The sequence below is a fragment of the Lampris incognitus genome, chromosome 5 (assembly GCF_029633865.1).
Source record: "Lampris incognitus isolate fLamInc1 chromosome 5, fLamInc1.hap2, whole genome shotgun sequence".
Taxonomy (NCBI): Eukaryota; Metazoa; Chordata; class Actinopteri; order Lampriformes; family Lampridae; genus Lampris; species Lampris incognitus.
In genome coordinates, this window is record NC_079215.1 from 53,335,854 (window position 1) to 53,357,516 (window position 21,663).

Sequence of the window (21,663 nt, forward strand, 5' to 3'; positions counted from 1 at the left end):
GTTGGGCGTTTGTTCTCCCGCCTCCACGCTACAGCCCACAACACCAGCACCAGAGAGGAGGAAACATGGAGAATGGTCTGGCCGCAACCGGAGACACAAAGCTGGACCAGGCCGTTCAGACCTGGCTGAAATACGACAAGGTAAGATGACGGCTATCCCGTAAAAGTGAAGGTAGACGCGGGATCGCTTGCCGGTCTTTTACGAAGCTAGGATGCGGCCCCTGAATTGCCGCGGAATATGCGCGACGTTCAGTCTTGCCGCGCTGTGCTTCGTTGGGAGCACGGAACGACCGAACGTGAACGAGCTGCTTTCATTTTCGGCTTTAAACGTCCCGTATCTGCTTCCTGTCACGGGGGACTGTAAATACCGGACGGGAGCGCTGCGGTCTGACCGAAGCTGGATCAGACGTTAAAACGTAGACCGCAACATGGAACAGTGTACAACCTTTCCATGATCTCGCATCGATAAAGTAAGAATGAATCGTAATAACAATATGAGGGATGTAAACTACTAATAAGACACGTTAGTCCCTAGCCAAGGGGTCTGACCCTTTAGTCGAGCGGTTAGTGATGTTGCCTTGTGGTGCAACACCCCGCGTATCTAATCCCGCACCGGGCAACAAAATCGCTCGGTTACAGGGAGACTATGCGTAGGACAGAGTTAAAAGTGAAAGTTGCTGTCGGGATTTAGTCGTTTTCTAACACGTGTGTCACTATGTAAATAAACAATCCCGAACCGAGGACCCATAGTCCTAATTTTCCGTGTGGTGTAAAACCGTTTGAAATTTCGTGGAGACAAGGTTTTCCATCAAGTATCGCAGAACCCGGGGATGGTGGTATGCAGTCGGTAATGGGCCATGTAATTGGAGTGGCGTGCGTCCTGCCATGTGACCAACGCATGCAGAATTTCTGATGGCCTTAAGAGGATATGGGATGCCACCAATTAGGCCAAGCTGGAAAAAGGGTATGAGATTCATTAGCCCCGATGAAGTTCGTAAACCAGCTGCTCACTTGGTCCTATTGGCCTGCCCCAAGGGGTCCCTTCCCAGTCTAGAATGTGACATTTCACCGGTAGTCACAGAAAAAGGTGGCTTCCCTTCTGATGATTGCATGTTAATGTTGAGGGGTTGGGTGTGTTTGTCCTGTAGAATCCAAAGACGGTATCTCTGGTAAAGGGCCTGCTGAAGGAAGGAGCAGTGGATGCTCTGCAGAAATGTTTCTCTTCCAGGATGGAGTTTGGTACAGCAGGCTTGAGGGCGGCCATGGGCCCTGGCATCGCCTGTATGAATGACCTCACTATCATCCAAACCACACAGGTACAAAAAAATTCACACACACATGCTTACAGATGGGTGTTAATTCTTGACACCCATTTTTAGATTATGCCTAGTCTTGGTCTTCAGCGACACTGTGATTAATAGTTCTTGTCACATTTTAGTTATTTCATTTTGATTTAGTCAAGTTACTGTTAAGAAGACTAAATTTCTTGTCATATTGTCATTTTAATTTATTCATTGTATATGGCTGGCAAAAAAAGAACAAACATTATGTCACACTTTTTGCTGACTAGATTAACACCGTTAGAGATATTAAGCTCTATGTCAACATGCACCAACAATCACAGACACCTAAGTTCTTGTGGCTGTCGGTGGTTCAGATATTATAAACTGTTCTATACGCTGCATTATTCACAAGCCAACCGCTCATTCTGTAGGCTCATATGAATGGCTGTAGTGTCTTATCTGCACACCAGCTGTCTCTGTGTTAAATTCCATCCACCATATACCCCCACCCCTGATTTCCCCATCTCTTCACTCACTTTCACCTTCCTCACTTCTACTCTCCTCCCTCCATTCCTTTCTCTGTCTCTCTCACTCTTTCACAGGGGTTCTGTCGTTACCTGGAGCAGTGCATTGGGAACCTGAAGGAGCGAGGGGTGGTGATCGGGTATGATGCCCGTGCCCACCCTGACAGCGGGGGTAGCAGCAAGCGCTTTTCCAGCCTGGCTGCAGCTGTCTTCATTAGTCAAGGGGTGCCTGTCTACCTCTTCTCTGACATCACACCTACACCCTTTGTGGTATGTTGAAAAAGCATGAACATATACATTTTTTTTAGTATTCAGTGATTATCCAAGTGAAACCCTGGAAACATATGGTCCATAATCTATCACTGTAACAGAGAAAATCCACAAAAGTAACCGAAGGTGTTTAGTAGATTCTGTTCCCTGTACTTTAGAGCAGGGGAGGGAGGATGATGGCGATATTTTGTTGGGTTTAGGGATGACCACGTATAATCAAACAACGAATGCCAGTGCTTCTGTAACCAAGCAATCAAGTTTAAGAAATTAAGCTAAATAGAGAGTAATGTCTCTTATTTATGATCCGCATATTTGATTTGGCAAAGATTTTATGCCGGATTCCCTTCCTGACGCAACGCTCCCCATTTATCTGGGCTTGGGACCGGCACTAAGAATGCACTGGCTTGTGCAACCTCAATGGCTGGGTTAATGCTGAATATGGAGCTGCCAGGGAAGAGGAAAAGAGGAAGGCCAAAGAGGAGGTTTATGGATGTGGTGAGGGAAGACATCCAGGTGGCTGGTGTGACAGAGGAAGATGCACAAGACAGGAAGAAATAGAAACGGATGATCCGCTGTGGCGACCCCTAACGGGAACAGCCGAAAGTAGTAGTAGTAGTAGTAGTAGTAGAGAGTAATGTCTCTCTTTAATGTAGTGAACCAGCTGCAGGAAGACTTGATATTTCCGATAGATCTAACTAAATAGACTTAATGTTTTCTCTTCTTAACATCAATTATTTCATGCACTTTACCTTTTATTTTGAATTGGATATTTCATTTCATATTATTTTGGAATTGAATTAACACAGATGATCTATTCTTGTAAAGTCTTCTGAGGTTGTGTGCCTCCTAGTCTGTTATCCTAGTTAGCTGGGTGGACAACATTGGGGCAAAAGGTCAGGGAAAATCCTATTCAATAAACAAACACTTTCACTCAGTGTACATGTTACATAATACATACCTACTCGCTGGACAAAGAGGGTCTATTTGTAAAAATCTATGCCTTGTCCTAAGGTTATTTCCTGTTGTAATATACCTTGGGGCATAAGAAAACGGCAGTCTTCAGTTGCACACACTTGATGAAATGTCTTTCAGGTAACAGAAAAACCCTTCATTTTTGAGTGAAATCCAAGAAAAATGCCAAAAATCCCCTTTTTGGCTGCTGTCATCACAAAAATGGTCCCATATTTGCCAAATACCAAATTGATTAAATTATTATAAACTGTCAATTTTAAATATAATATTTTTAATATCATGTAATTATGAAACAAAACTACAAAGATTAAATTCAGTGTTAACAAACAGCACCATGTAAAGTCACTGTTGAAAAAAAAATTCTGTAAGTGACATTGCCAATTACTGCCTATAAATAAAAGCTAGCATCTTCATAACAATGCTAATCTACAATGTATGGATTGGCTCCATCTTCTTTTATGCATGTAACACATCAGTTTTTTCTCTAATCTAAATTTGTGTGTGCTGTGTCTCTACTAGTAGGCAGGTATACATTTTCATGAATAAACCCTTAGACCCCAGGGACTAACACAAATGTGTGTGTGTGTGTGTGTGTTCGTCTATTTGCATCATCATTGCATCAGCATCATGTTTGTCTTCTGATATAACTGTCCATGTGTCTTTCTGTAAGATTTATAAGCTATTGAATATTTGCATTATTTCAAGATACATATTCTTTTCGCTTCTCTCTCCCTTCAGCCTTTCACCGTCTCCCACCTGGGTCTGTGTGCTGGTATCATGGTGACCGCCTCTCACAACCCCAAACAGGACAATGGCTACAAGGTAACACTTTTGACTTACTTTTCTCGTTTGATTTCATGTGAAGGTGGTCAAACCCGTTTCTTTTTTTTCTTCTCGTGAATGATATTGAAGTTGTTATTGAATTATTTTGGGTCGGTTTTGGGCGACGTGCTCAAGCTCCATCTCAAGAGGACTCATTTACATTGCAATCGCAAAATGAAAGTTTCCCCTTTGTACAAATTCGCTACAGGTTTGTAGAAGTGATATTTATGGATTCCAGTAGGCCCACCATCTTTTAAACTTTTAATTTTTTTATATTTTACTCAGTGTTTCAGGTAGTAAAAGTGCTTCTACTTTTAATGGCAAAAGTATCGGCTATAATGCTATTTAATAAATAATATAAAGTATGTTGGTCTTTGTGCTATTTCATGCAATTTAAGTAAATATGTACAAATTATGACTAAAGACCAGTTTTATTTAAGTCCAATTTAAAAGACTGCCCAATGAACAACAAATGTAACCTTTTGCCCAACGCATTTAATAGGTCTTATGCCTCAAGACAAATTTACATGATTTGTAGCCAGTTATTTTCTTATAAGTGCTGTTAAGGTGAAGTTCGACAGCTCCTTCTGCCTTTGGAAGGCGACTGACTACTACTACTACTGTCGGCTGTTCCCGTTTGGGGTCGCCACAGCGGATCATCCGTTTCCATTTCTTGGAAGGCTACTGACTGCATCTTTTCCCTCACCACCCAATCAAGTGGTAGGAACCACACAGCACCCCGCCACCTATAAAAACCCAGCGTCTCCGCAGCTCGTCTCCCTTTGAACTCAGCAACAAAGACCGGAGCCAGTTGGGTTAGAGGTTAGAGGGCTACGCACGTACTCATAGAACTGGAGTTACATCCAGGGCAACTACTATTTCTATATCGTACATGCTCCACCCTCTAATGGGTTTCGCTATTGGTTCACACCTAAGGCGAAGGCCATTATGGTTTGATGTACACGCAGCTGGGCCCGACCGACGCTAGTCAGACACCAGCCAACATAACACCCTATGCAGCAGCAGTCCAACCATCGAGTACTGCCCCCTCTGGGGGTCTAGGACCGTACTGGAACAACCCGCTGAGGGCTTGTCACTGCTTGGTAGGTCGAGGTAGAAGAAGATATAACTGTGACATCAGAATGTGACAAAGGAAAAAAAAATCACAGATCCATACTCAAGGTGGCTGAGTGAAGTAGGGAGACAAGCTGTGGAGATGCTGGGGTTTTGTAGGTGGTGGGGCTCCTACCACTTGATTGGGCGGTGAGGGAAAAGATCTGTGTCAGGTGCTGAGGCAGAGCCTCGAAGGGTAAACCAACAGCGAAGCCCGTTAGAGTGCGGAGCACGTAGGTCGAGGAATCACGTGTTCGTTCATTACAACAGCTATTCATTTTTAAAAAAAAAATCTATTTTCCCCCCTTTTTTCTTCCCCAATTGTACTTGGCCAATTACCCCACTCTTTCGAGCCATCCTGGTCGCTGCTCCACCCCTTCTGCCGATCCGGGGAGGGCTGCAGACTACCACATGCCTCCTCCGATACATGTGGAGTCGCCAGCCGCTTCTTTTCACCTGACAGTGAGGAGTTTCTCCAGGGGGATGTAGCGCATGGGAGGATCATGCTATCCCTCCCCACCCCGAACAGGCTCCCCGACCAACCAGAGGAGGTGCTAGTGCAGCGACCAGGACACATACCCACATCTGGCTTCCCACCCGTAGACACAGCCAATTGTGTCTGTAGGGACGCCCAACCATGCTGGAAGTAACATGGGGATTTGAACCGGCAAGCCCCGTGTTGGTAGGCAACGAAATAGATCGCCACGCCACCCGGACACCCAGCTATTCTTTTTGAATGGAGAGAATACCAGAGTAACTACAGTATGTTAGTGTTGCATTATGGGTTCTTTGTAGCCTCAGTATTGCTTAGGCTAGCATGTGTTTTTAGTCCGTTTCTAGTGAGTCTTTCAGAGTCGGTCAGCACTGGAATTGTTTCATTAGTCCGGTTTTACCTGCGGGGGTTTCTGGAGGCTGCTGTGATGTGTTTTTGCTGCCAGAGAGGAAATAAATTCACAACGAGTGAAAACAAGTCCTTTGCATCTCCAGATGTCTTTACTGTAGGACTTAACCAGGGAGAAAATCTGTCAAACAGCCAACCGTCACAGACGATCAGCTCGAAAAGACGGTGTGAAGAATTTTAACAGTCATAGAAAATAATTGAGAGAGGAATGAGTGTGAGGGAGGACTCGACTCTCTGCAGCACCTCTGCCCACTAGTGACCGCAGATGTCGAACAGAAACTTTGGTAAGCAGCCAAATGCTGTTACATGGTCAAATGGCCATGGAAGGGTGAGAAAACTGCAGTTCAAATCCATTCACAGTGTTGTTTGGTATGGTGCACAATGCGGATTACTTCAGGGCGTCGTGCTTAACTTCATTAGTGAGCATATTTGTTTCGCTTTTTGCCTCACTAATGTCCGAGTGTACTGTGAAAAACTATTGTGTTTTTATAAATATTGGCCGGGACGCCCGACCAAGCCAGAGGTAACACAGGGATTCGAACCAGTGATCCCCGTGTTGGTAGGCAATGGAATAGACCACTACGCTACCTGGACGCCCAGTGATACATTCAGTTTTTCACACCTGGTTGCCCATTTTAAATTAGACTCTTTTTACGTTATCATCATCATCATCAGTTCCGTAACCTATGGAGGTCATAGGAGCACAGCTGATACCTCAACAGGCTGAGTCATCATTGTGTTTCAGTAGGGGGAGTACCTGGTGGTCTCTATCTCCTCTCCAGGTATGGATGACCGTTGGCTCACACAGGAACTCATCCGCCCTTTGACAGGATTTGTTTTTAGTCCTGCTGGGTGTCCACACTCCCTCCTCACAACAACCCAAGGGTTGAAGTGGGGGTGCCGGTTTAGTCGCTGATGACCCGACGGTTGCACTTTAACGTCATACCCACGACGCAACCTTTTTACAAAAACCTTTATAATCACTGCTGATGTAAATTAAGAGTTCACCTTGGCCTGACCGATGTATATTTGTGTGCTGTGACATTTTGTAAACTTTTTACATGCCTCCTCCCCTTTTCTATTTCAGGTGTACTGGGAGAATGGCGCCCAGATTGTGTCGCCCCACGATAAAGGCATCTCCAAGGCCATTGAGGAGAACCTGGAGCCATGGCCTGAGTCCTGGAACACAGAGGACGCCTTGAAGAGCTCTCTACTTAAAGACCCCTACCAGGACATCCACACACAATACTTTACAGCCATCCAGAAACACTGCCACCACAGGTTCTTGGTTCTCACATGCCATGATAAACACACCCATATTACAGTTGTTCACTCGCTTCAGTGTATAAATAATGCATCATGGGAAAGAGAAGCATGCTGTCTGAGCAAACGGACCTCGTTCCCAAGCCGATTTAATCAGTTTTATTAAGAGCGATGCGTCATAAAAATTGAAATGAATGCAAACGATTGCAACTATACAATGCACACAGATATAGAAATGGCAGTACAGAGGAGAAAACGTTTGAATTCAAGTTTGTCATTTGCAACAGTTACACACATCACAGCCAGTGCAATAAAATGCCTACTTGTGGATGCTGTCGACGATAAAACCAAAAAATGAGAGATCACTAGAAATATGTAATATACCCAAGTCAGTAGTCCATTATGTCTACATTTGTGTGTGCAATTATGCATTTGTAAGGATATAAGGATGGGTATTTTAAACAATATGTGTGTTGACACTTTTTCAAACACAAAAATGTTGTTTCTGAAGGAGGTTTGTTTCTCGACAGGGACATCAACAAGAGCTCGGAGGTGAAAATTGTGCACACATCCGTCCATGGTGTAGGCCATGAATTTGTCCAGTCTGCATTCAAGTCCTTTGACCTTCATCCTCCATATGCTGTAGAAGAGCAGAAAGACCCGGATCCTGAGTTCCCCACTGTCAAATATCCCAACCCTGAGGAAGGGAAGGGAGTCCTGGTATGAATGCGCACACACAGAATATGGTGTGACTAATACATATTATATGTGTATCCAAAAAATGGTGTGATTGTAATACTTGTTACATGTGTATGTCTGCAGACCTTGTCATTTGCCCTGGCAGAGAAAGAAGGAGCCACCGTAGTCTTGGCTAATGACCCTGATGCTGATCGACTAGCTGTTGCTGAGAAGCAAAATAAGTAATTTTGTGTGTGTGTGTGTGTGTGTGTCTGTCGCTGTGTGCTAACACGCAATATGTTTGTTGACAAATAATGCAAAATATCCTTTGCTGACAGGATAAGAGCTCGTGTGTGTGTGTGTGTGTGTGCAAACTTGCATATATATTTGGTTTGTGTGTGCATGCATGCATGCATGCGTGTATATGTAGAATTTTTTTATGTAAGCACATTTTGTTAAATTTCACCCTTTCTCTCATGTTAAGTGGACAGTGGCGTGTCTTCAGTGGCAATGAGCTGGGAGCTCTGCTTGGCTGGTGGATGTTCAGCTGTTGGAAACGTCAAAACCCCGACCCTGCTGCTGTGAAGAATGTCTACATGCTGGCAAGCACCGTCTCATCGAAGATATTGCGAGCCATCGCTGTCAAGGAGGGTTTCCATTTTGAGGTAGTGTTTTCAAAATCAAATCTTTATTCTTCCAAAAATGGAAATTATGGGTACAGTAAGGCATAAAACACAGAATTTTTCACAATAGACAAAATACTCTGAGAAGGTATTGAACACAGAAAAGTTTATTGACTAACTGCCTACTTTCTGTTCCGGTTTAACAAAAAAACTATGCACTTAAACACACTCTCTTTAGAAGAAAATCTCTCAAGGGTCAAGTCAAATGTAATTGTATAGCCCTAAATTACAGTCGGCGGCACGATGGCACAGTGGTTAGCGCTGTTGCCTCACAGCAAGAAGGTCCTGGATTCGAGCCCCAGGTAGTCCAACCTTGGGGGTCACCCCGGATCGTCCTCTGTGTGGACTTTGCATGTTCTCCCCGTGTCTGCATGGGTTACCTCCGGGTACTTCAGTTTCCACCCACAGTCCAAAGACATGTAGGTCAGGTGAATCGGCCATACTAAATTGTCCCTAGGTGTGTGTGGGGGGGGGGTGTGTGTGTGATGGTCTGGCGGCCTGTCCAGGGTGTCTCCCCGCCTGCCGCCCAATGACTGCTGGGATAGGCTCCAGCATCCCCGTGACCCTGAGAGCAGGATAAGCGATTTGGTTATTGGATGGTCAAGTCTCAGAGGGCTTTACATTCACATTACATTCTCCAAACCAGGTAACTGGAGTAAATGACACGATGCTTGAATGCTACTCTTAATGGGTTTGACAAGAATTTCTTTGTTGACAGGAAACGCTTACAGGTTTCAAGTGGATGGGTAACAGAGCAAGGGACCTATTGGACCAAGAAAAGACTGTCCTCTTTGCCTTTGAGGAAGCCATAGGTACTCACACACACAAATACACTCGTAAACTAATGTAGATATTGCCTACATATACTGCGACATGAAGGCAGTAGTTATAAATCCTTGCTCATATTATGTTGCAAGGATTATTTGTCGCCCTATATCATGAGCTCATTTTGAGCCTTTTTAGTTCATTCTATCCGTTACTTATCTGTTAAGTGGAAACGTCTCGGAGCAACAACAGCTCAGCGGTGAAGTGGTAGGCCACACAAGCCCACAGAATGGGACCGCCAATTGCTGAAGCGTGTAGCGAGTAAAAACCGTCTGTCCTTGGTCGCAATTGCTCACTACCGAGTCCCAAACTGCCTCTGGAAGCAACATCAGCACAGCAACTGTTTGTCTGGAGCTTCATGAAATGGGTTTCCATGGCCGAGCAGCCGTACACAAGCCTAAAGTCACCATGCGCAATGCCAAGCATCGGCTGGAGTGGTGTAAAGCACACCGCCATTAGAGTCGAGCAGTGGAAACATATTCTCTGGAGTGATGAATCACACTTCACTATGTGACAGTCTGACGGCCCAATCTGATTTTGATGGGTGCCAGGGAAACGCTACCTGTCCGAATGCATAGTGCCAACTTTTAGGTTTGGTGGAGGAGGAATAATGCCCTGCGGCTGTTTTTCATGGCTTGGGCTAGGCCCTTTAGTTCCAGTGAAGGGAACTCTTAATGCTACAGCATACATTGACATTCAAGAGAATTGTGTGCTTCTAGGGTGTCCGGGTGGCGTAACGGTCTATTCTGTTGCCTACCAACACTGGGATCGGCAATTTGAATCCCCGTGTTACCTCCGGCTTGGTCGGGCGTCCCTGTAGACACAATCGGCTGTGTCTGCGGATGTGGGTATGTATCCTGGTTGCTCCACTAGCGCCTCCTGTGGTCGGTTGGAGCACCTGTTCAGGGGAGTGGGGGAACTGGGGGGAATAGCGTGATCCTCCCATGCGCCAAGTTCCCCTGGCGAAACTCCTCACTGTCAGGTGAAAAGAAGCAGCTGGCGACTCCACTTGTATTGGACAAGGCATGTGGTAGTCTGCAGCCCTCCCCAGATCGGCAGAATGGGTGGAGCAGTGACCGGGACGGCTCGGAAGAGTGGGTTAATTGGCCGGATACAATTGGGGAGGAAAAAAAAAGGGGGGGGGGGTCTTAAAAAAATAGTGTGAGCCGGGCCTTCTCCCCAACATCAGTGCCCAACCTCACTAATGTTGTTGTGGCTGAATGGGAGTGAATCCCTGCAGCCATGTTCTAAAATCTAGTGGAAAGCCTTCCCACAAGAATGGTGGCTGTTGTGACAGCAAAGGGGAGACCAATTCCATATTAATGCCCATGGTTTTAGAATGAGATGTTCAACAAGCACATAGGGTGTGATGTTCGGGTGTCCACATACCTTTGGCCATGTAGTGTATTTGACTGTCATTTTGTTTGAGTCTGCAAGTGCAGTCCCAGTGCGTTTTTCCTTGTTAAACTAGTTGGACTTGCTAACTGAATTTCTGTGGGTTTTATTGGGAGGTTCCACCTCTATCTGATTAGCCTTCGTCTAGGAAATGTCCTGTATAAATTAGCTCGCCTTGCCTTGTGAGTGTAAGCATGTTTGTGTGTTGCAGGGTACATGTGCAGTCCCTCTGTACTGGACAAAGATGGAGTGAGTGCTGCAGCCATAGCGGGAGAGATGACTTCCTATCTGGCCAGTAAAAAAAAAACCCTTTCCCAGCAACTCACTGCTATCTACGAAGAGTGAGTCCTACTCGTTCACACACACGCGAGCATAGTTAATGTACTTAGCAGTTCATCATTCATTATTTAAATTAAAGGTCCCTTTTACCAACCGGCATCCATTAACATCGTATATCATCAGAGCTCGTTCAGCTGTATTTTTCTTCAACCTATCCAAAATTTATTAAAAGAATGAAGGAAGGTTTTTCCTAAGATACATTTTTTTCCAGTAATGAAACCAAGATTTCCCAAAGAAGAGTAACAGCACATCCTCCTCCCCAGATTCTCGGTTACAGAACCGATATAAGCTCTTATCATTAATCTCTCACACACACAAGCAGCTATTTTAGTTGGGCCATTTGGTGTGGTTTTCCGCCTGTTTTACCCAGATAGTTTCTCAGTGTGGTTTGGAGAGGAGTGGAGAAGAAGTATACTGGTACAGATTTTCAAGAATAAGGGCGATGTGCAGAACTGTAGCAACTTCAGCGGTATAAAGTTGATCAGCCACAGCATGAAGATATGGGAAAGCGTAATAGAAACTAGGTTAAGAGGAGAGGTGATGATTAGTGAGCAGCAGTATGGTTTCATGCCATGAAAGAGCACCACAGATGTGATGTTTGCTTTGAGAATGTTGATAGAGAAGTATAGAGAAGGCCAGAAGGAGTTACACCGTGTCTTTGTAGATTTAGAGAAAGCATATGACAGGGTGCCGAGAGAGGAGGTGTGGTATTGTATGAAGAAGTCGGGAGTGGCAGAGAAGTATGTTGGAGTGGTGCAGGATATGTATGAGGGAAGTATGACAGCGGTGAGGTGTGTGGTTGGAATGACAGATGGGTTCAAGGTGGAGGTGGGATTACATCAAGGATCGGCTCTGAGCCCTTTCTTGTTTGCAATGGTGATGGACAGGTTGACGGACAAGATCAGGCAGGAATCTCCATGGACTATGATGTGGATGACATTGTGATCTGTAGCGAGAGTAACTGCACGAAGCCTGGAGAGGTAGAGGTATGCACTGGAGAGAAGAGGAATGAAAGTCAGTAGGAGCAAGACGGAATACATATGCATGAACGAGAGGGAGGACTTGTTGAGTGGTAAGGATGCAAGGAGTAGAGGTGACGAAGGCATAGGAGTTTCAAGTCAACTGTCCAACGGGGAGTGCAGAAGAGAGGTGAAGAAGAGAGTGCAGAAGAATGTCAGGAGTGATTTGGGAAGGAAGGGTACCAGCAAGAGTTAAAAGGAAAGTTTTCAAGATGGTCGTGAGACCAGCTATGTTATATGGTTTGGAGACAGTGGCACTGACGAATAGACAGGAGGCGGAGCTGGAGGTGGCAGAGTTGAAGAATCTTAAGATTTTCGTTGGGAGTGACGAAGAAGGACAGGATTAGGAACGAGTATATTAGAGTGACACCTCAGGTTGGATGGTTTGGAGACAAAGCAAGAGAGTCAAGACTGAGATGGTTTGGACATGTGCGGAGGAGAGATGCTGGGTATATTGGGAGAAGGATGCTGAATATGGAGCTGCCAGGGAAGAGGAAAAGAGGAAGGCCAAAGAGGAGGTTTATGGATGTGGTGAGGAAGGACACGCGGGTGGCTGGCATGACAGAGGAAGATGCAGAGGACAGGAAGAGATGGAAACGGATGATCCGCTGTGGCGAACCCTAACAGGAGCAACTGAAAGTAGTAGTGGGAGGTTTCTCAGTGTGGTTCTTTGATTAATTGGTTTATAATACCGGGTTTTCATCTTCTAATATGAATAGACAAATGCCATTGATACAGATATTTAGAAACGCACCGATTTGTAAAATGAACACAATAACCTTGGTTTAATCCAATAGGGCACGTCAGTAGATCTAATAACCAACTTTGTCTTATGAATGTCATTACAGTGGTTTTTCAGTTTTTAAAAACCTGTCTTGCCTGAATTACCAAATTATACCAATGTTTAACCAGCAATAATTTCCATGTTTGTAGTTAATACATTCTCAAAGTAGCTATGTTGTGATGTTTTTTTTCCTCTTACAAATGCAGTTATATTTCATCATAAGCTAAACTTAATTGCTAAATCATCTCATAATATTTCAGATGACAAATGCCTCCTGTTGGATCAAAACTCTTACCTGGCCTCTGGCTCCTTCCTGTCCCCAGGTATGGCTACCACATCACTAAGAACTCCTACTTCATCTGCCATGACCAGGAGGTGATCCGCAGCCTGTTTGAGCGCCTACGTAACTTTGGTGACACGAAAGACTCCTACCCCACTGAATGTGGAAGATTCACCATCACTGCTTTACGAGACCTGACCACCGGCTACGACAACAACCAGCCAGACAACAAGGCAGTAAGGATATACATACTCACAGACACGCACAGTGCTGCTGACCACATGATAGGCTAGTTAGTTTGTTGACCATAGACTACAATGTTAAACTCAAATCAGTGTGAAACTTGACCTTGATGCTGATTAGCCCCTTAACACCCCCCCCCAGGTTCTCCCCACCTCCAGCTCCAGTCAGATGATTACATTTTCCTTCTCAAATGGGGGTGTGGCCACCATGAGGACCAGCGGCACTGAGCCAAAGATCAAATACTACACTGAGCTCTGTGCTGCTCCAGGAAACAGGTAGGTCACACTGGAGTGCAGGCGAGTTTCCCCACAGTAAAATAAAATAAATAAATAATTTTGGATAACTCCTGTAGGAGTAAAAGCTCAATTTTTTTCCCTCTTTGCATCCGCTCTCTAACGTTTCTACTCTTTGTCTCTTCTACAGTGATTTGACACAGCTGCAGAAGGAATTGGATGACCTGGTTAATGCCATTATTGAAAACTTCTTCCAGCCGCAGCAGAACAAATTGCAACCGAAGCCGGAGTAACTCCGACATACATTCATAACACTAGGAAATGGGAGTGGTTGTTCTATGACTTGGATCGCTTGCCAGCTCTTCAGAAGCTGCCATTACAAAGTGTGGAGGAGATTGATTTATTACAGGCTTGAGTTAGAATATCTTCTCAAGCTTTCTACAACAGTTAAAATGCTTGTTGCACTGTTGCCACCTAACAACAACGCAGCGGTACTTATCCTGTTAAGAATTTGCCTTCAGAATTATTTGGCTAGGACTGACCGCCTCTAACCTCCTCTGTGGTTTGCCCATCCATCTTTTTTGGTGGTGGCATAAACTCTCTGTATAACTAGCAACCATGACAGTTTGGATGCCGGATCTCCTATAAGTCTTAATCATTCTAGCTTGTTGGGTGTCAAGACGAACGCACAAACTAAAAAATAAACACAAGATGGGAGAATTTCAAGGATTTCACACTTAGGGCAGATAAGTTAGTCAGATGAAATGATACTAATGATTCCAGTTGGACATTCTCCCCAATTCTCTGCGAGGACATTGGAGGCATCTCATGGAAAAGAAATTAACCTGGGCATTCCACCAGCCATCATTCCGGTTATCTTGAGGGAAATTTGGCATCGTGTCATGTCATTTGAGCGAGGCTTATTATTGCCCCCTGCACAAAGTACACCAGTGTCAGTATCATGCCTTTTAATCAATATCTTCTTACACGCCATCTAAGAAACGTGATTAGAGCGGAAGAATATTGCTCACCGCAAAGAATTCAAACCAACTTCAGCATCAAATGTGAGATGAATGAAAAGCAAACATGCACATGGTGAAATTCTGGGATCTGAAACGTGACACCAAACCACTTAACATATTACTGCAGACGTTACACAGCATATATACTGTGAGATTATACATTCCACCGTGCTCGAGCTTCATCTGTAAGATTACTTGCCACATGTTTGATGAAAGTTAAACTGATCTGAAATCAAAAGAATGTGCTTTAGACTGCAACTGAGGAATGTTGAGTGTTACACTGAACGAAACTTGGAATAAATGTTAAATGAAAAAATAAGGTCGAAATATACTTCTTCTTTTTTTAATATATACTGTGTCTCAAATTTCAACAGGGAAAACTAACAAACAATCCCAGGCCTGGCAGTAAAAACAGAAAAAAATCATTAAACGTACCCTTGTCTTCAGGAGTGGTGAAAGATAAACCCACATAATTTGGGATCGTGCAGAAAAGAGGTGGTGGTTCATCCGATTGGGTTGGCTAACTCTTCCACGTTCTGAAGCCTTGTGACGTCACTGCAGAGCTCCGGAAACGCCAAATAGCCCCCCCCCCCCCCGGCGTGACTGTCCAGTTGCTGGAAAAACGGCCTTTTTTTTGGGGAGCGAGAGAAAGGACAAATATTTATAGATGTCACGTCTCCATCCTCCAGCAGCGCAGGCATGCACCATGCACGTATCACGCCCCGTCGGGGAGAAGAGAGGCTGACGTAGCTGCCATGCCATCGGCGGCCACTGTACTCTATATTTAACTTACACCACGGGGGAGCACGGGACAGCACTTACGGTGCGGCGGCGCCTGCACGGACACACACACAATAATAACCACGGTGATCGCCACTCTGAAACACTGCATGCACCGGCAAGAATGGGGGAGAGAGGGGGGAGAGAGAGAGAGAGTTGCTGTGTGACACTGACCAGGTAAGGCAAGGGCAGGTTTTAAGGTACAGGCGCACGTCGGTTTCGCAGGATGTGATGACGTCGAGTCAGTCTTCCTCGCGCAGCGCAACGTCACACACCGGCGCGAAGAATCCGCGCCGTGCGTAAAGTGCGCGCGTCGACCGCGCGTAAAAACGTGGCGCCGACGCGCGTCCCGACTAGAGAGGCGCCGGGAGAGTTGAAGGTAAAGTCGACTTCCTGTACTTAAGGTCCGTCTCTGCCGGAGCCCGACCTCTCGTAGATGCCCCCCGGCGCTACTGCCGCGTTCTCGGTTGACGAAGAGGAGGAGGAGGAGGAGGAGGAGGAGGGGGGGACCTTTTCTGCGCCGATTTTCCCTGCGAGGGTTAGAGGTGAGCAACTTTTATCAGTGGTCTTGGTGGCGGACTGAGCTGCCGTGTCCGTCCACGACGTTTGAGTCGTGGCTGGAAACCGGCGCTTTGTTTCCCTTGGCTGCGTCGACTCCACACACAAGTAGTTAAACGGCAACTGTGGCCATGCTATTTTTACCTCCCCCGGTGCCACGGTGCTGGGTGTGAGGCGCGCAAATGTCATGATAAGGTGAGATGGGTTGGTCGCGGAAGGCAACGGCGCTGCGCAACAGCAGGCTTCGTGGTGCGTTTGCCAAGCTTTGTTTTAAGTGCAAGCGTGCGCCTCCCTGAGAGGAAAAGTGTAGGTCGTCAGTCAAGCAGATTTTTTTGTTGTTGTGAGGTGACCTTCAAATGACCTGCTTACTTGAGGGCTCCACCGATTTCTGGCACTCCTGTCCTCAGAAGAGAGTCCTAGATGTGTGCTGCTTGTGGCCTTTACAGGGGGGGAGAGAGGGGGAGATTATGGACAAACGAGCGTCACATTTTTTTTTTTTAAGGGCTTCGGGTACTGAATGGTTTTCAAAATGTCTTTGCTCCACTTTCTTTGCTTTTTGGGTTAACTAAGGAGAACTACTTTTTTTTTTTTATTAAGCTTCTCCCACTGGATTTTGACTCAATATTTTCATTGTCTCAGCAGGTTTTAGCCCTGTAGAGGCAGTCTGCTGCCTCATCTAGCCACGCCAGCCATGGAGGGCCTCTACTTTGACGTGAAGCCCCGAGGAGATGAATCCTTACACCCCGGGACAACCGAGAAGCCTCTCCCTATCCCCACCTCCGAGCACCTCTCACATCCACCTCTCTCGCGCCCCACCTCTTCCACGCCACGCTCCGCCAAACTCGCCTCTGCAGGGCAGAGTGGTGACCTGTCAAGACAGGAGGAAACGGAGGGAGAAGAGGAGGTTCAGTACCGACTAAAGTTGGTCGGTTCTCTGCCAGTCCACTACCTGACCACCATGGCCATGCTGCCCTGGGTGGTGGCTGAGATCAGGAGGTCACGGCCAAGGGAGAGGGAGGTGGGCAAACGGGGCCCTTTTGAAGGGTCGGGGAGCAGACGGTCGGACATACCCGCGCGGAATCAACCCGTATTTCTGTGTGTTTCGGCATCAAGAGTCTTGTGCAAATGTGTCCTGGCTCAGGGCACCACATGGGATCCTCTGTCACACATGGTGCTCTTTGAGTGTCGTCCTCACCAGGTGACCAAGCTGATCCACAACAGCCAGGAGCCCAGCAGCTTTGGCTGTCTGGTGAGGGACACGCGACAGAGTGCCTGCTACGTCTTCCAGTGCCAGGGCAGCACCAAGGTAAGAAGGTGTGTGTTGTGGGCGGTTCATGAGTTGTAGAAGAAGAAATCTCTGATTCGTAGATGCATTAAACAGAAATGCGAAACTCATCGCACATGCTAGCGTTGTGTCTGATCATAGAGAGGTCGCCTCTCGTATTACACGCTATAACGCGAGAGTACAGGAAGACCGGATCAATTAGTAATAAACAACAGTATACCTGTCTCTGCGTCCGTACTTGGTAGGGCGTGAAGCCGAGAGAAATTGAATCCGGGGACCTCGGCTGTAACTTCGCAGCCGCCCTTACGTGCACTTTTACTCCTTGTGACGATAAATTCCCACGTGGCGTAGATCCGTTTGAATACTTTACTCTGCCAACGTCCCTGCCCTCAACTAGCAAGCTGCAGTTGGACTCGAACTCGGGGCAGAGCTATCTGATCACGTTTGTCATCGCCGGACATCCCAAACATGCTGAGGATGCCAGCTCGCTTGTGGAAGATATTGGCCAGATTTGGGAGCTGGAGAGAGAGTGGAAAGTTTGGTGAGACGACGGAAGATGCTGAAAGGGAAAACTAGTAGTTGAACGAATGCAGGACCAGATGCTCTATGTCAGGCATTACCCACTACCCCCCCCCCCCTACACACACACACACACACACACGGGAGCTGCAAACATAGACATGTTGACACTACAGAGTGTATACGGGCTGTTCACATTTCTTGATGGTTGTGCGGATGAATGTCTTTGTTTTTTTTCTACTGAGTGTGTTTGCCCAGCTCAGAGCTGAATGCAAAAAAAAAAGCTTGTCCTGCTGCACATCAAGGCCATACTAAGCTAGGCCTTCAAACAGGATGTGAAACTACGTTACCATGGAGACCATTTCCGGAGTAAGGGACTATCGCGTGTGCTCTCACACGTTGTGTATGTGTCATCCCATGCATCATTGTGTGCATGCTTGCTTGCTTGATACTTCCTATATTTCCCTCTCTCTTCTCATATATCTCTCTTATCTATACACCGATCAGCCAAAACATTAAAACCACCTGCCCAATATTGCGTAGGTCCTCCTCATGCCGCCAAAACAGCTCTGCCCTGGACTCCACAAGACCTCTGAAGGTGTCCTCTGCTGTCTGGCACCAAGACATTAACAGCAGATCCTTTAAGTCCTGTAAGATGAGAGCTGGGGCCTCCATGGGTCAGACTTGAATTTCCAGCACACCCGACAGATGCTCGATCAGATTGAGATCTGGAGAATTTGGAGGCCAAGGCAACACCTTGAATGCCTTGTCATGTTCCTCAAACCATTCCTGAACAATTTCTGCAGTGTGGCAGGGTGCATTATCCTGCTGAAAGAGGCCACTGCCATCAGGGAATACCATTGCCATGATGGGGTGTACCTGCTCTCCAGTGATGTTTCGGTAGGGGGCACGTGTCAAAGTAACATCCACATGAAGGCCAGGACCAGGTCAGGTTTTCCAGCAGTACATTGCCCAGAGCGTCACACTGCCTCCACCAGCTTGCCTTCTTCCCATAGTGCATCCTTGTGCCATCTCTTCTCCTGGTAAACAACACACACGTACCTTGCCATACACATGATGCAAAAGAAAATGTGATTCATCAGACCAGGCCACCTTCTTCCACTGCTCCATGGTCCAGTTCTGATGTTCACATGCTCATTGTAGGTACTTTTGAAGGTAAACAGGTCATCATCGGCACTCTGACCGGTCTGCAGCTATGCAGCCCCATACACAGCAAGCTGCGATGCACCGTGTCCTGACACCTGTCTATCATAGCCACCGCTAACTTTTTCAGCAATTTGAGTGACAGTAGCTCTTCTGTGGGATCAGACCAGACAGGCCAGCCTTTGCTCCATATGCGCATCAGTGAGCGTTGGGCACCCATGCCCCTGTTGTCGGTTCACCAGTTGTCCTTCCTTGGACCACTTTGAGTAGGTATCACTGCATACGGGAACACCTCACAAGACCCGCCGTTTTGGAGATGCTCTGACCCAGTCGTCTAGCCATCACAATTTGGCCTTTGTCAAAGTCACTCAGTACGTTTGCCCATTTTTCCTGCTTACAACTCATCAATTTCCACAACTGACTGTTGACTTGCTGCCTAGTATATCCCACCCAATGACAGGTGCCATTGGAACGAGATAATCAATGTTATTCACTTACCTGTTAGTGGTTTTAATGTTTTAGCTGATCGGAGTATGTAGTAACTGGCTGGCACATGTCTTAAATTGCACAGTGTTCATAAAATATTTGGGAGTGGCGGGCATCCGGGTAACATAGCGGTCTGTTCCGTTGCCTGCTAACACAGGAATCACTAGTTCAAATCCCCGTGTTACCTCCGGCTTGGTCGGCCGTCCCTACAGACACAATTGGCCGTGCCTGCGGGTGGGAAGCCGGATTTGGGTATGTGTCCTGGTCGCTGCACTAGTGCCTCCTCTGGTCGGCCGGGGAGCCTGTTCGGGGGGGAGGGGGAACTGGGGGGAATAGCGGGATCCTCCCACTCCCTACATCCCCTCGGCGAAACTCTTCACTGTCAGGTGAAAAGAAGCGGCTGGCGACTCCACATGTATCGGAGGAGGCATGTGGTAGTCTGCCAAAGCCGTGTATAGAGAGAGTCTGGCCATCCTTTGATTTTTGCAACACGCGCTGTGATTGGCTGAGAGCTTGTCACATGCTTGACGGGGGCCATGTTGCCTACCAACGTCTGGCTCTGTCATCATGCCGTTCCAATGATTTTTTCCTGCGTTTTCGGCCCATTTCTCGCCGATTCGTAGCAGTTGAAGGAGAAATGGCGTGTTGTGCGGCTTGGGGCTGGTCCGTTCGGCCGGGACAAGGCCGTATGATGCATCGATTTCCACATGCTGCACAAAGGAGGGCAGTTTGGGCCGTGAAGAGTCGCAGGCTGGGCTGGTCCCCCTCAGCTTATCCCTACTTGTGCTCGGTGAGTTCATTTCAGTGTTTACGATTTTTCGTTAAACTAACTTCCCTGGAGCGACCCGAGAGTCTGTAAGGTACTGATGTGTGGAATTGAGTTATATAGCACACCCAAGCCATGTATAACCATTGACAGAATCAGGCAAATGTAAACAGCGTCGGATTGTCATATGGGATGGATTGAGTGACAGGCCTGAGCCGAGGCAGTGTGTGGTTAGTGTTGAGATAAACTAGACAAGAGCCCCGATACCGAACTGACGCTGCACTGTCTAAACCTTGGAACAGATAGGCCTGATATTTCTCAAGTGTCCCAGATATTATTGCTCATTATCATTCACTAGTAGCCTACTGAACGTTGCAAAATATGTAATACTGGTACTGACCACCAGTTTACCCACCACACCAGTAGTGTAGTGGATAAAAACTGAAGTCTCTGGAGTAAATTCTTTGGGCTGAAATCTACATGTATGCGGCAGAAGCCCCTGCTCGGTGCCTGCGACTGTGTTATGACCGCTGGTGGGCTTCTTCCTGATCTCATCACCTTCATCATGGACTGGAAAAGTGAAACACATTATTATTATAGCCTCTGCTCCTGATCTGGTGTTAACCCACCTACTCTGACTACTGGTATGCAATGATAAAAAAAATTCTGGTTCTCTGAAACTGGGATTGAAATGATGGAAAATCCATAATTTCTGGAGCCCTAAGTACTGGTAGTACCGCACCATAGCCACGCCCACCGTGCCTGAGAACCTCACCCGGCACCCCATCTCTGTTTTCCCTTATTTCTTTGAAAGTGCAGCTTAAGAGATCATGAAGTGAGTGCGATTTTGAATATCGCACGCATGGAGCTGCCTACCAGTTGGTAGGCAATATGGCGCCCGTGTAGCCAGTCGGCCAGACTCTCTCACAGCGCTGTAGTCTGCAGCCCTCCCCGGCTCGGCAGAGGGGATGGAGCAGCAACCGGGACGGCTTGAAGAGAAGGGTGATTGGCCGGATACAATTGGGGAGAAAAGGGTGGAGGGAGGGGGTCCAAAAAATGTTTTTGTGAGTGAGTGAGAGTGAGGTTTGGACTGCAGATAAATGAGTTCTTCAAACCTAATTCAAAATAAGGAACTTGACCCCAGTCTCTGGATATGTTTTTGTTTTGCTTATATTAACAGTGATCTTGATACAACAATCTAGGACTATTGGTATGCTTCTGACAAGGTCAAGACATCTCAAAAGTTAATTGAGGTCACAATGCCTGGCACTGTTTTGCTCAAAATAGCCATGGTGATTGGTGGTTTCTTTGTGAACAGTAACCGGACCACGGTTTGACCTATTTTTGACTCATACAGTTTTTGCTATTGCCCTTGGTGATATCAGGCTGTAAATGGTAGTGGCATGCCAACAAAGTTTTTTGTTTAGTTTTTTTTGAGAGTAAAGGACAAAATGGTT

At 46.5% G+C, this 21,663-nt stretch overlaps 2 protein-coding genes across 2 annotated transcripts in view; both read left to right on the plus strand.

Annotated features, from left to right (window-relative positions):
* On the plus strand, positions 1 to 14,956 carry pgm2 (phosphoglucomutase 2). Its single transcript, XM_056279530.1, has 13 exons — positions 1 to 140; positions 1,148 to 1,315; positions 1,885 to 2,076; positions 3,787 to 3,870; positions 6,972 to 7,165; positions 7,678 to 7,867; positions 7,970 to 8,067; positions 8,310 to 8,490; positions 9,227 to 9,320; positions 10,940 to 11,069; positions 13,194 to 13,386; positions 13,535 to 13,668; positions 13,817 to 14,956. Exons 1-13 carry the CDS (start codon positions 66 to 68, stop codon positions 13,917 to 13,919), a joined length of 1,836 nt encoding a protein of 611 aa, XP_056135505.1. The 5' UTR covers positions 1 to 65; the 3' UTR covers positions 13,920 to 14,956.
* Positions 14,957 to 15,919: 963 nt separating this feature from the next.
* tbc1d1 (TBC1 (tre-2/USP6, BUB2, cdc16) domain family, member 1) overlaps positions 15,920 to 21,663 on the plus strand; it is a 93,246-nt gene continuing 87,502 nt past the window's right edge. Inside the window, exons 1-2 of the mRNA XM_056279528.1 lie at positions 15,920 to 15,973; positions 16,629 to 17,292. Of these exons, the coding sequence (XP_056135503.1) occupies positions 16,678 to 17,292 (615 nt within the window). The 5' untranslated portion in view covers positions 15,920 to 15,973; positions 16,629 to 16,677. The remainder of the gene's footprint in view (positions 15,974 to 16,628; positions 17,293 to 21,663) is intronic.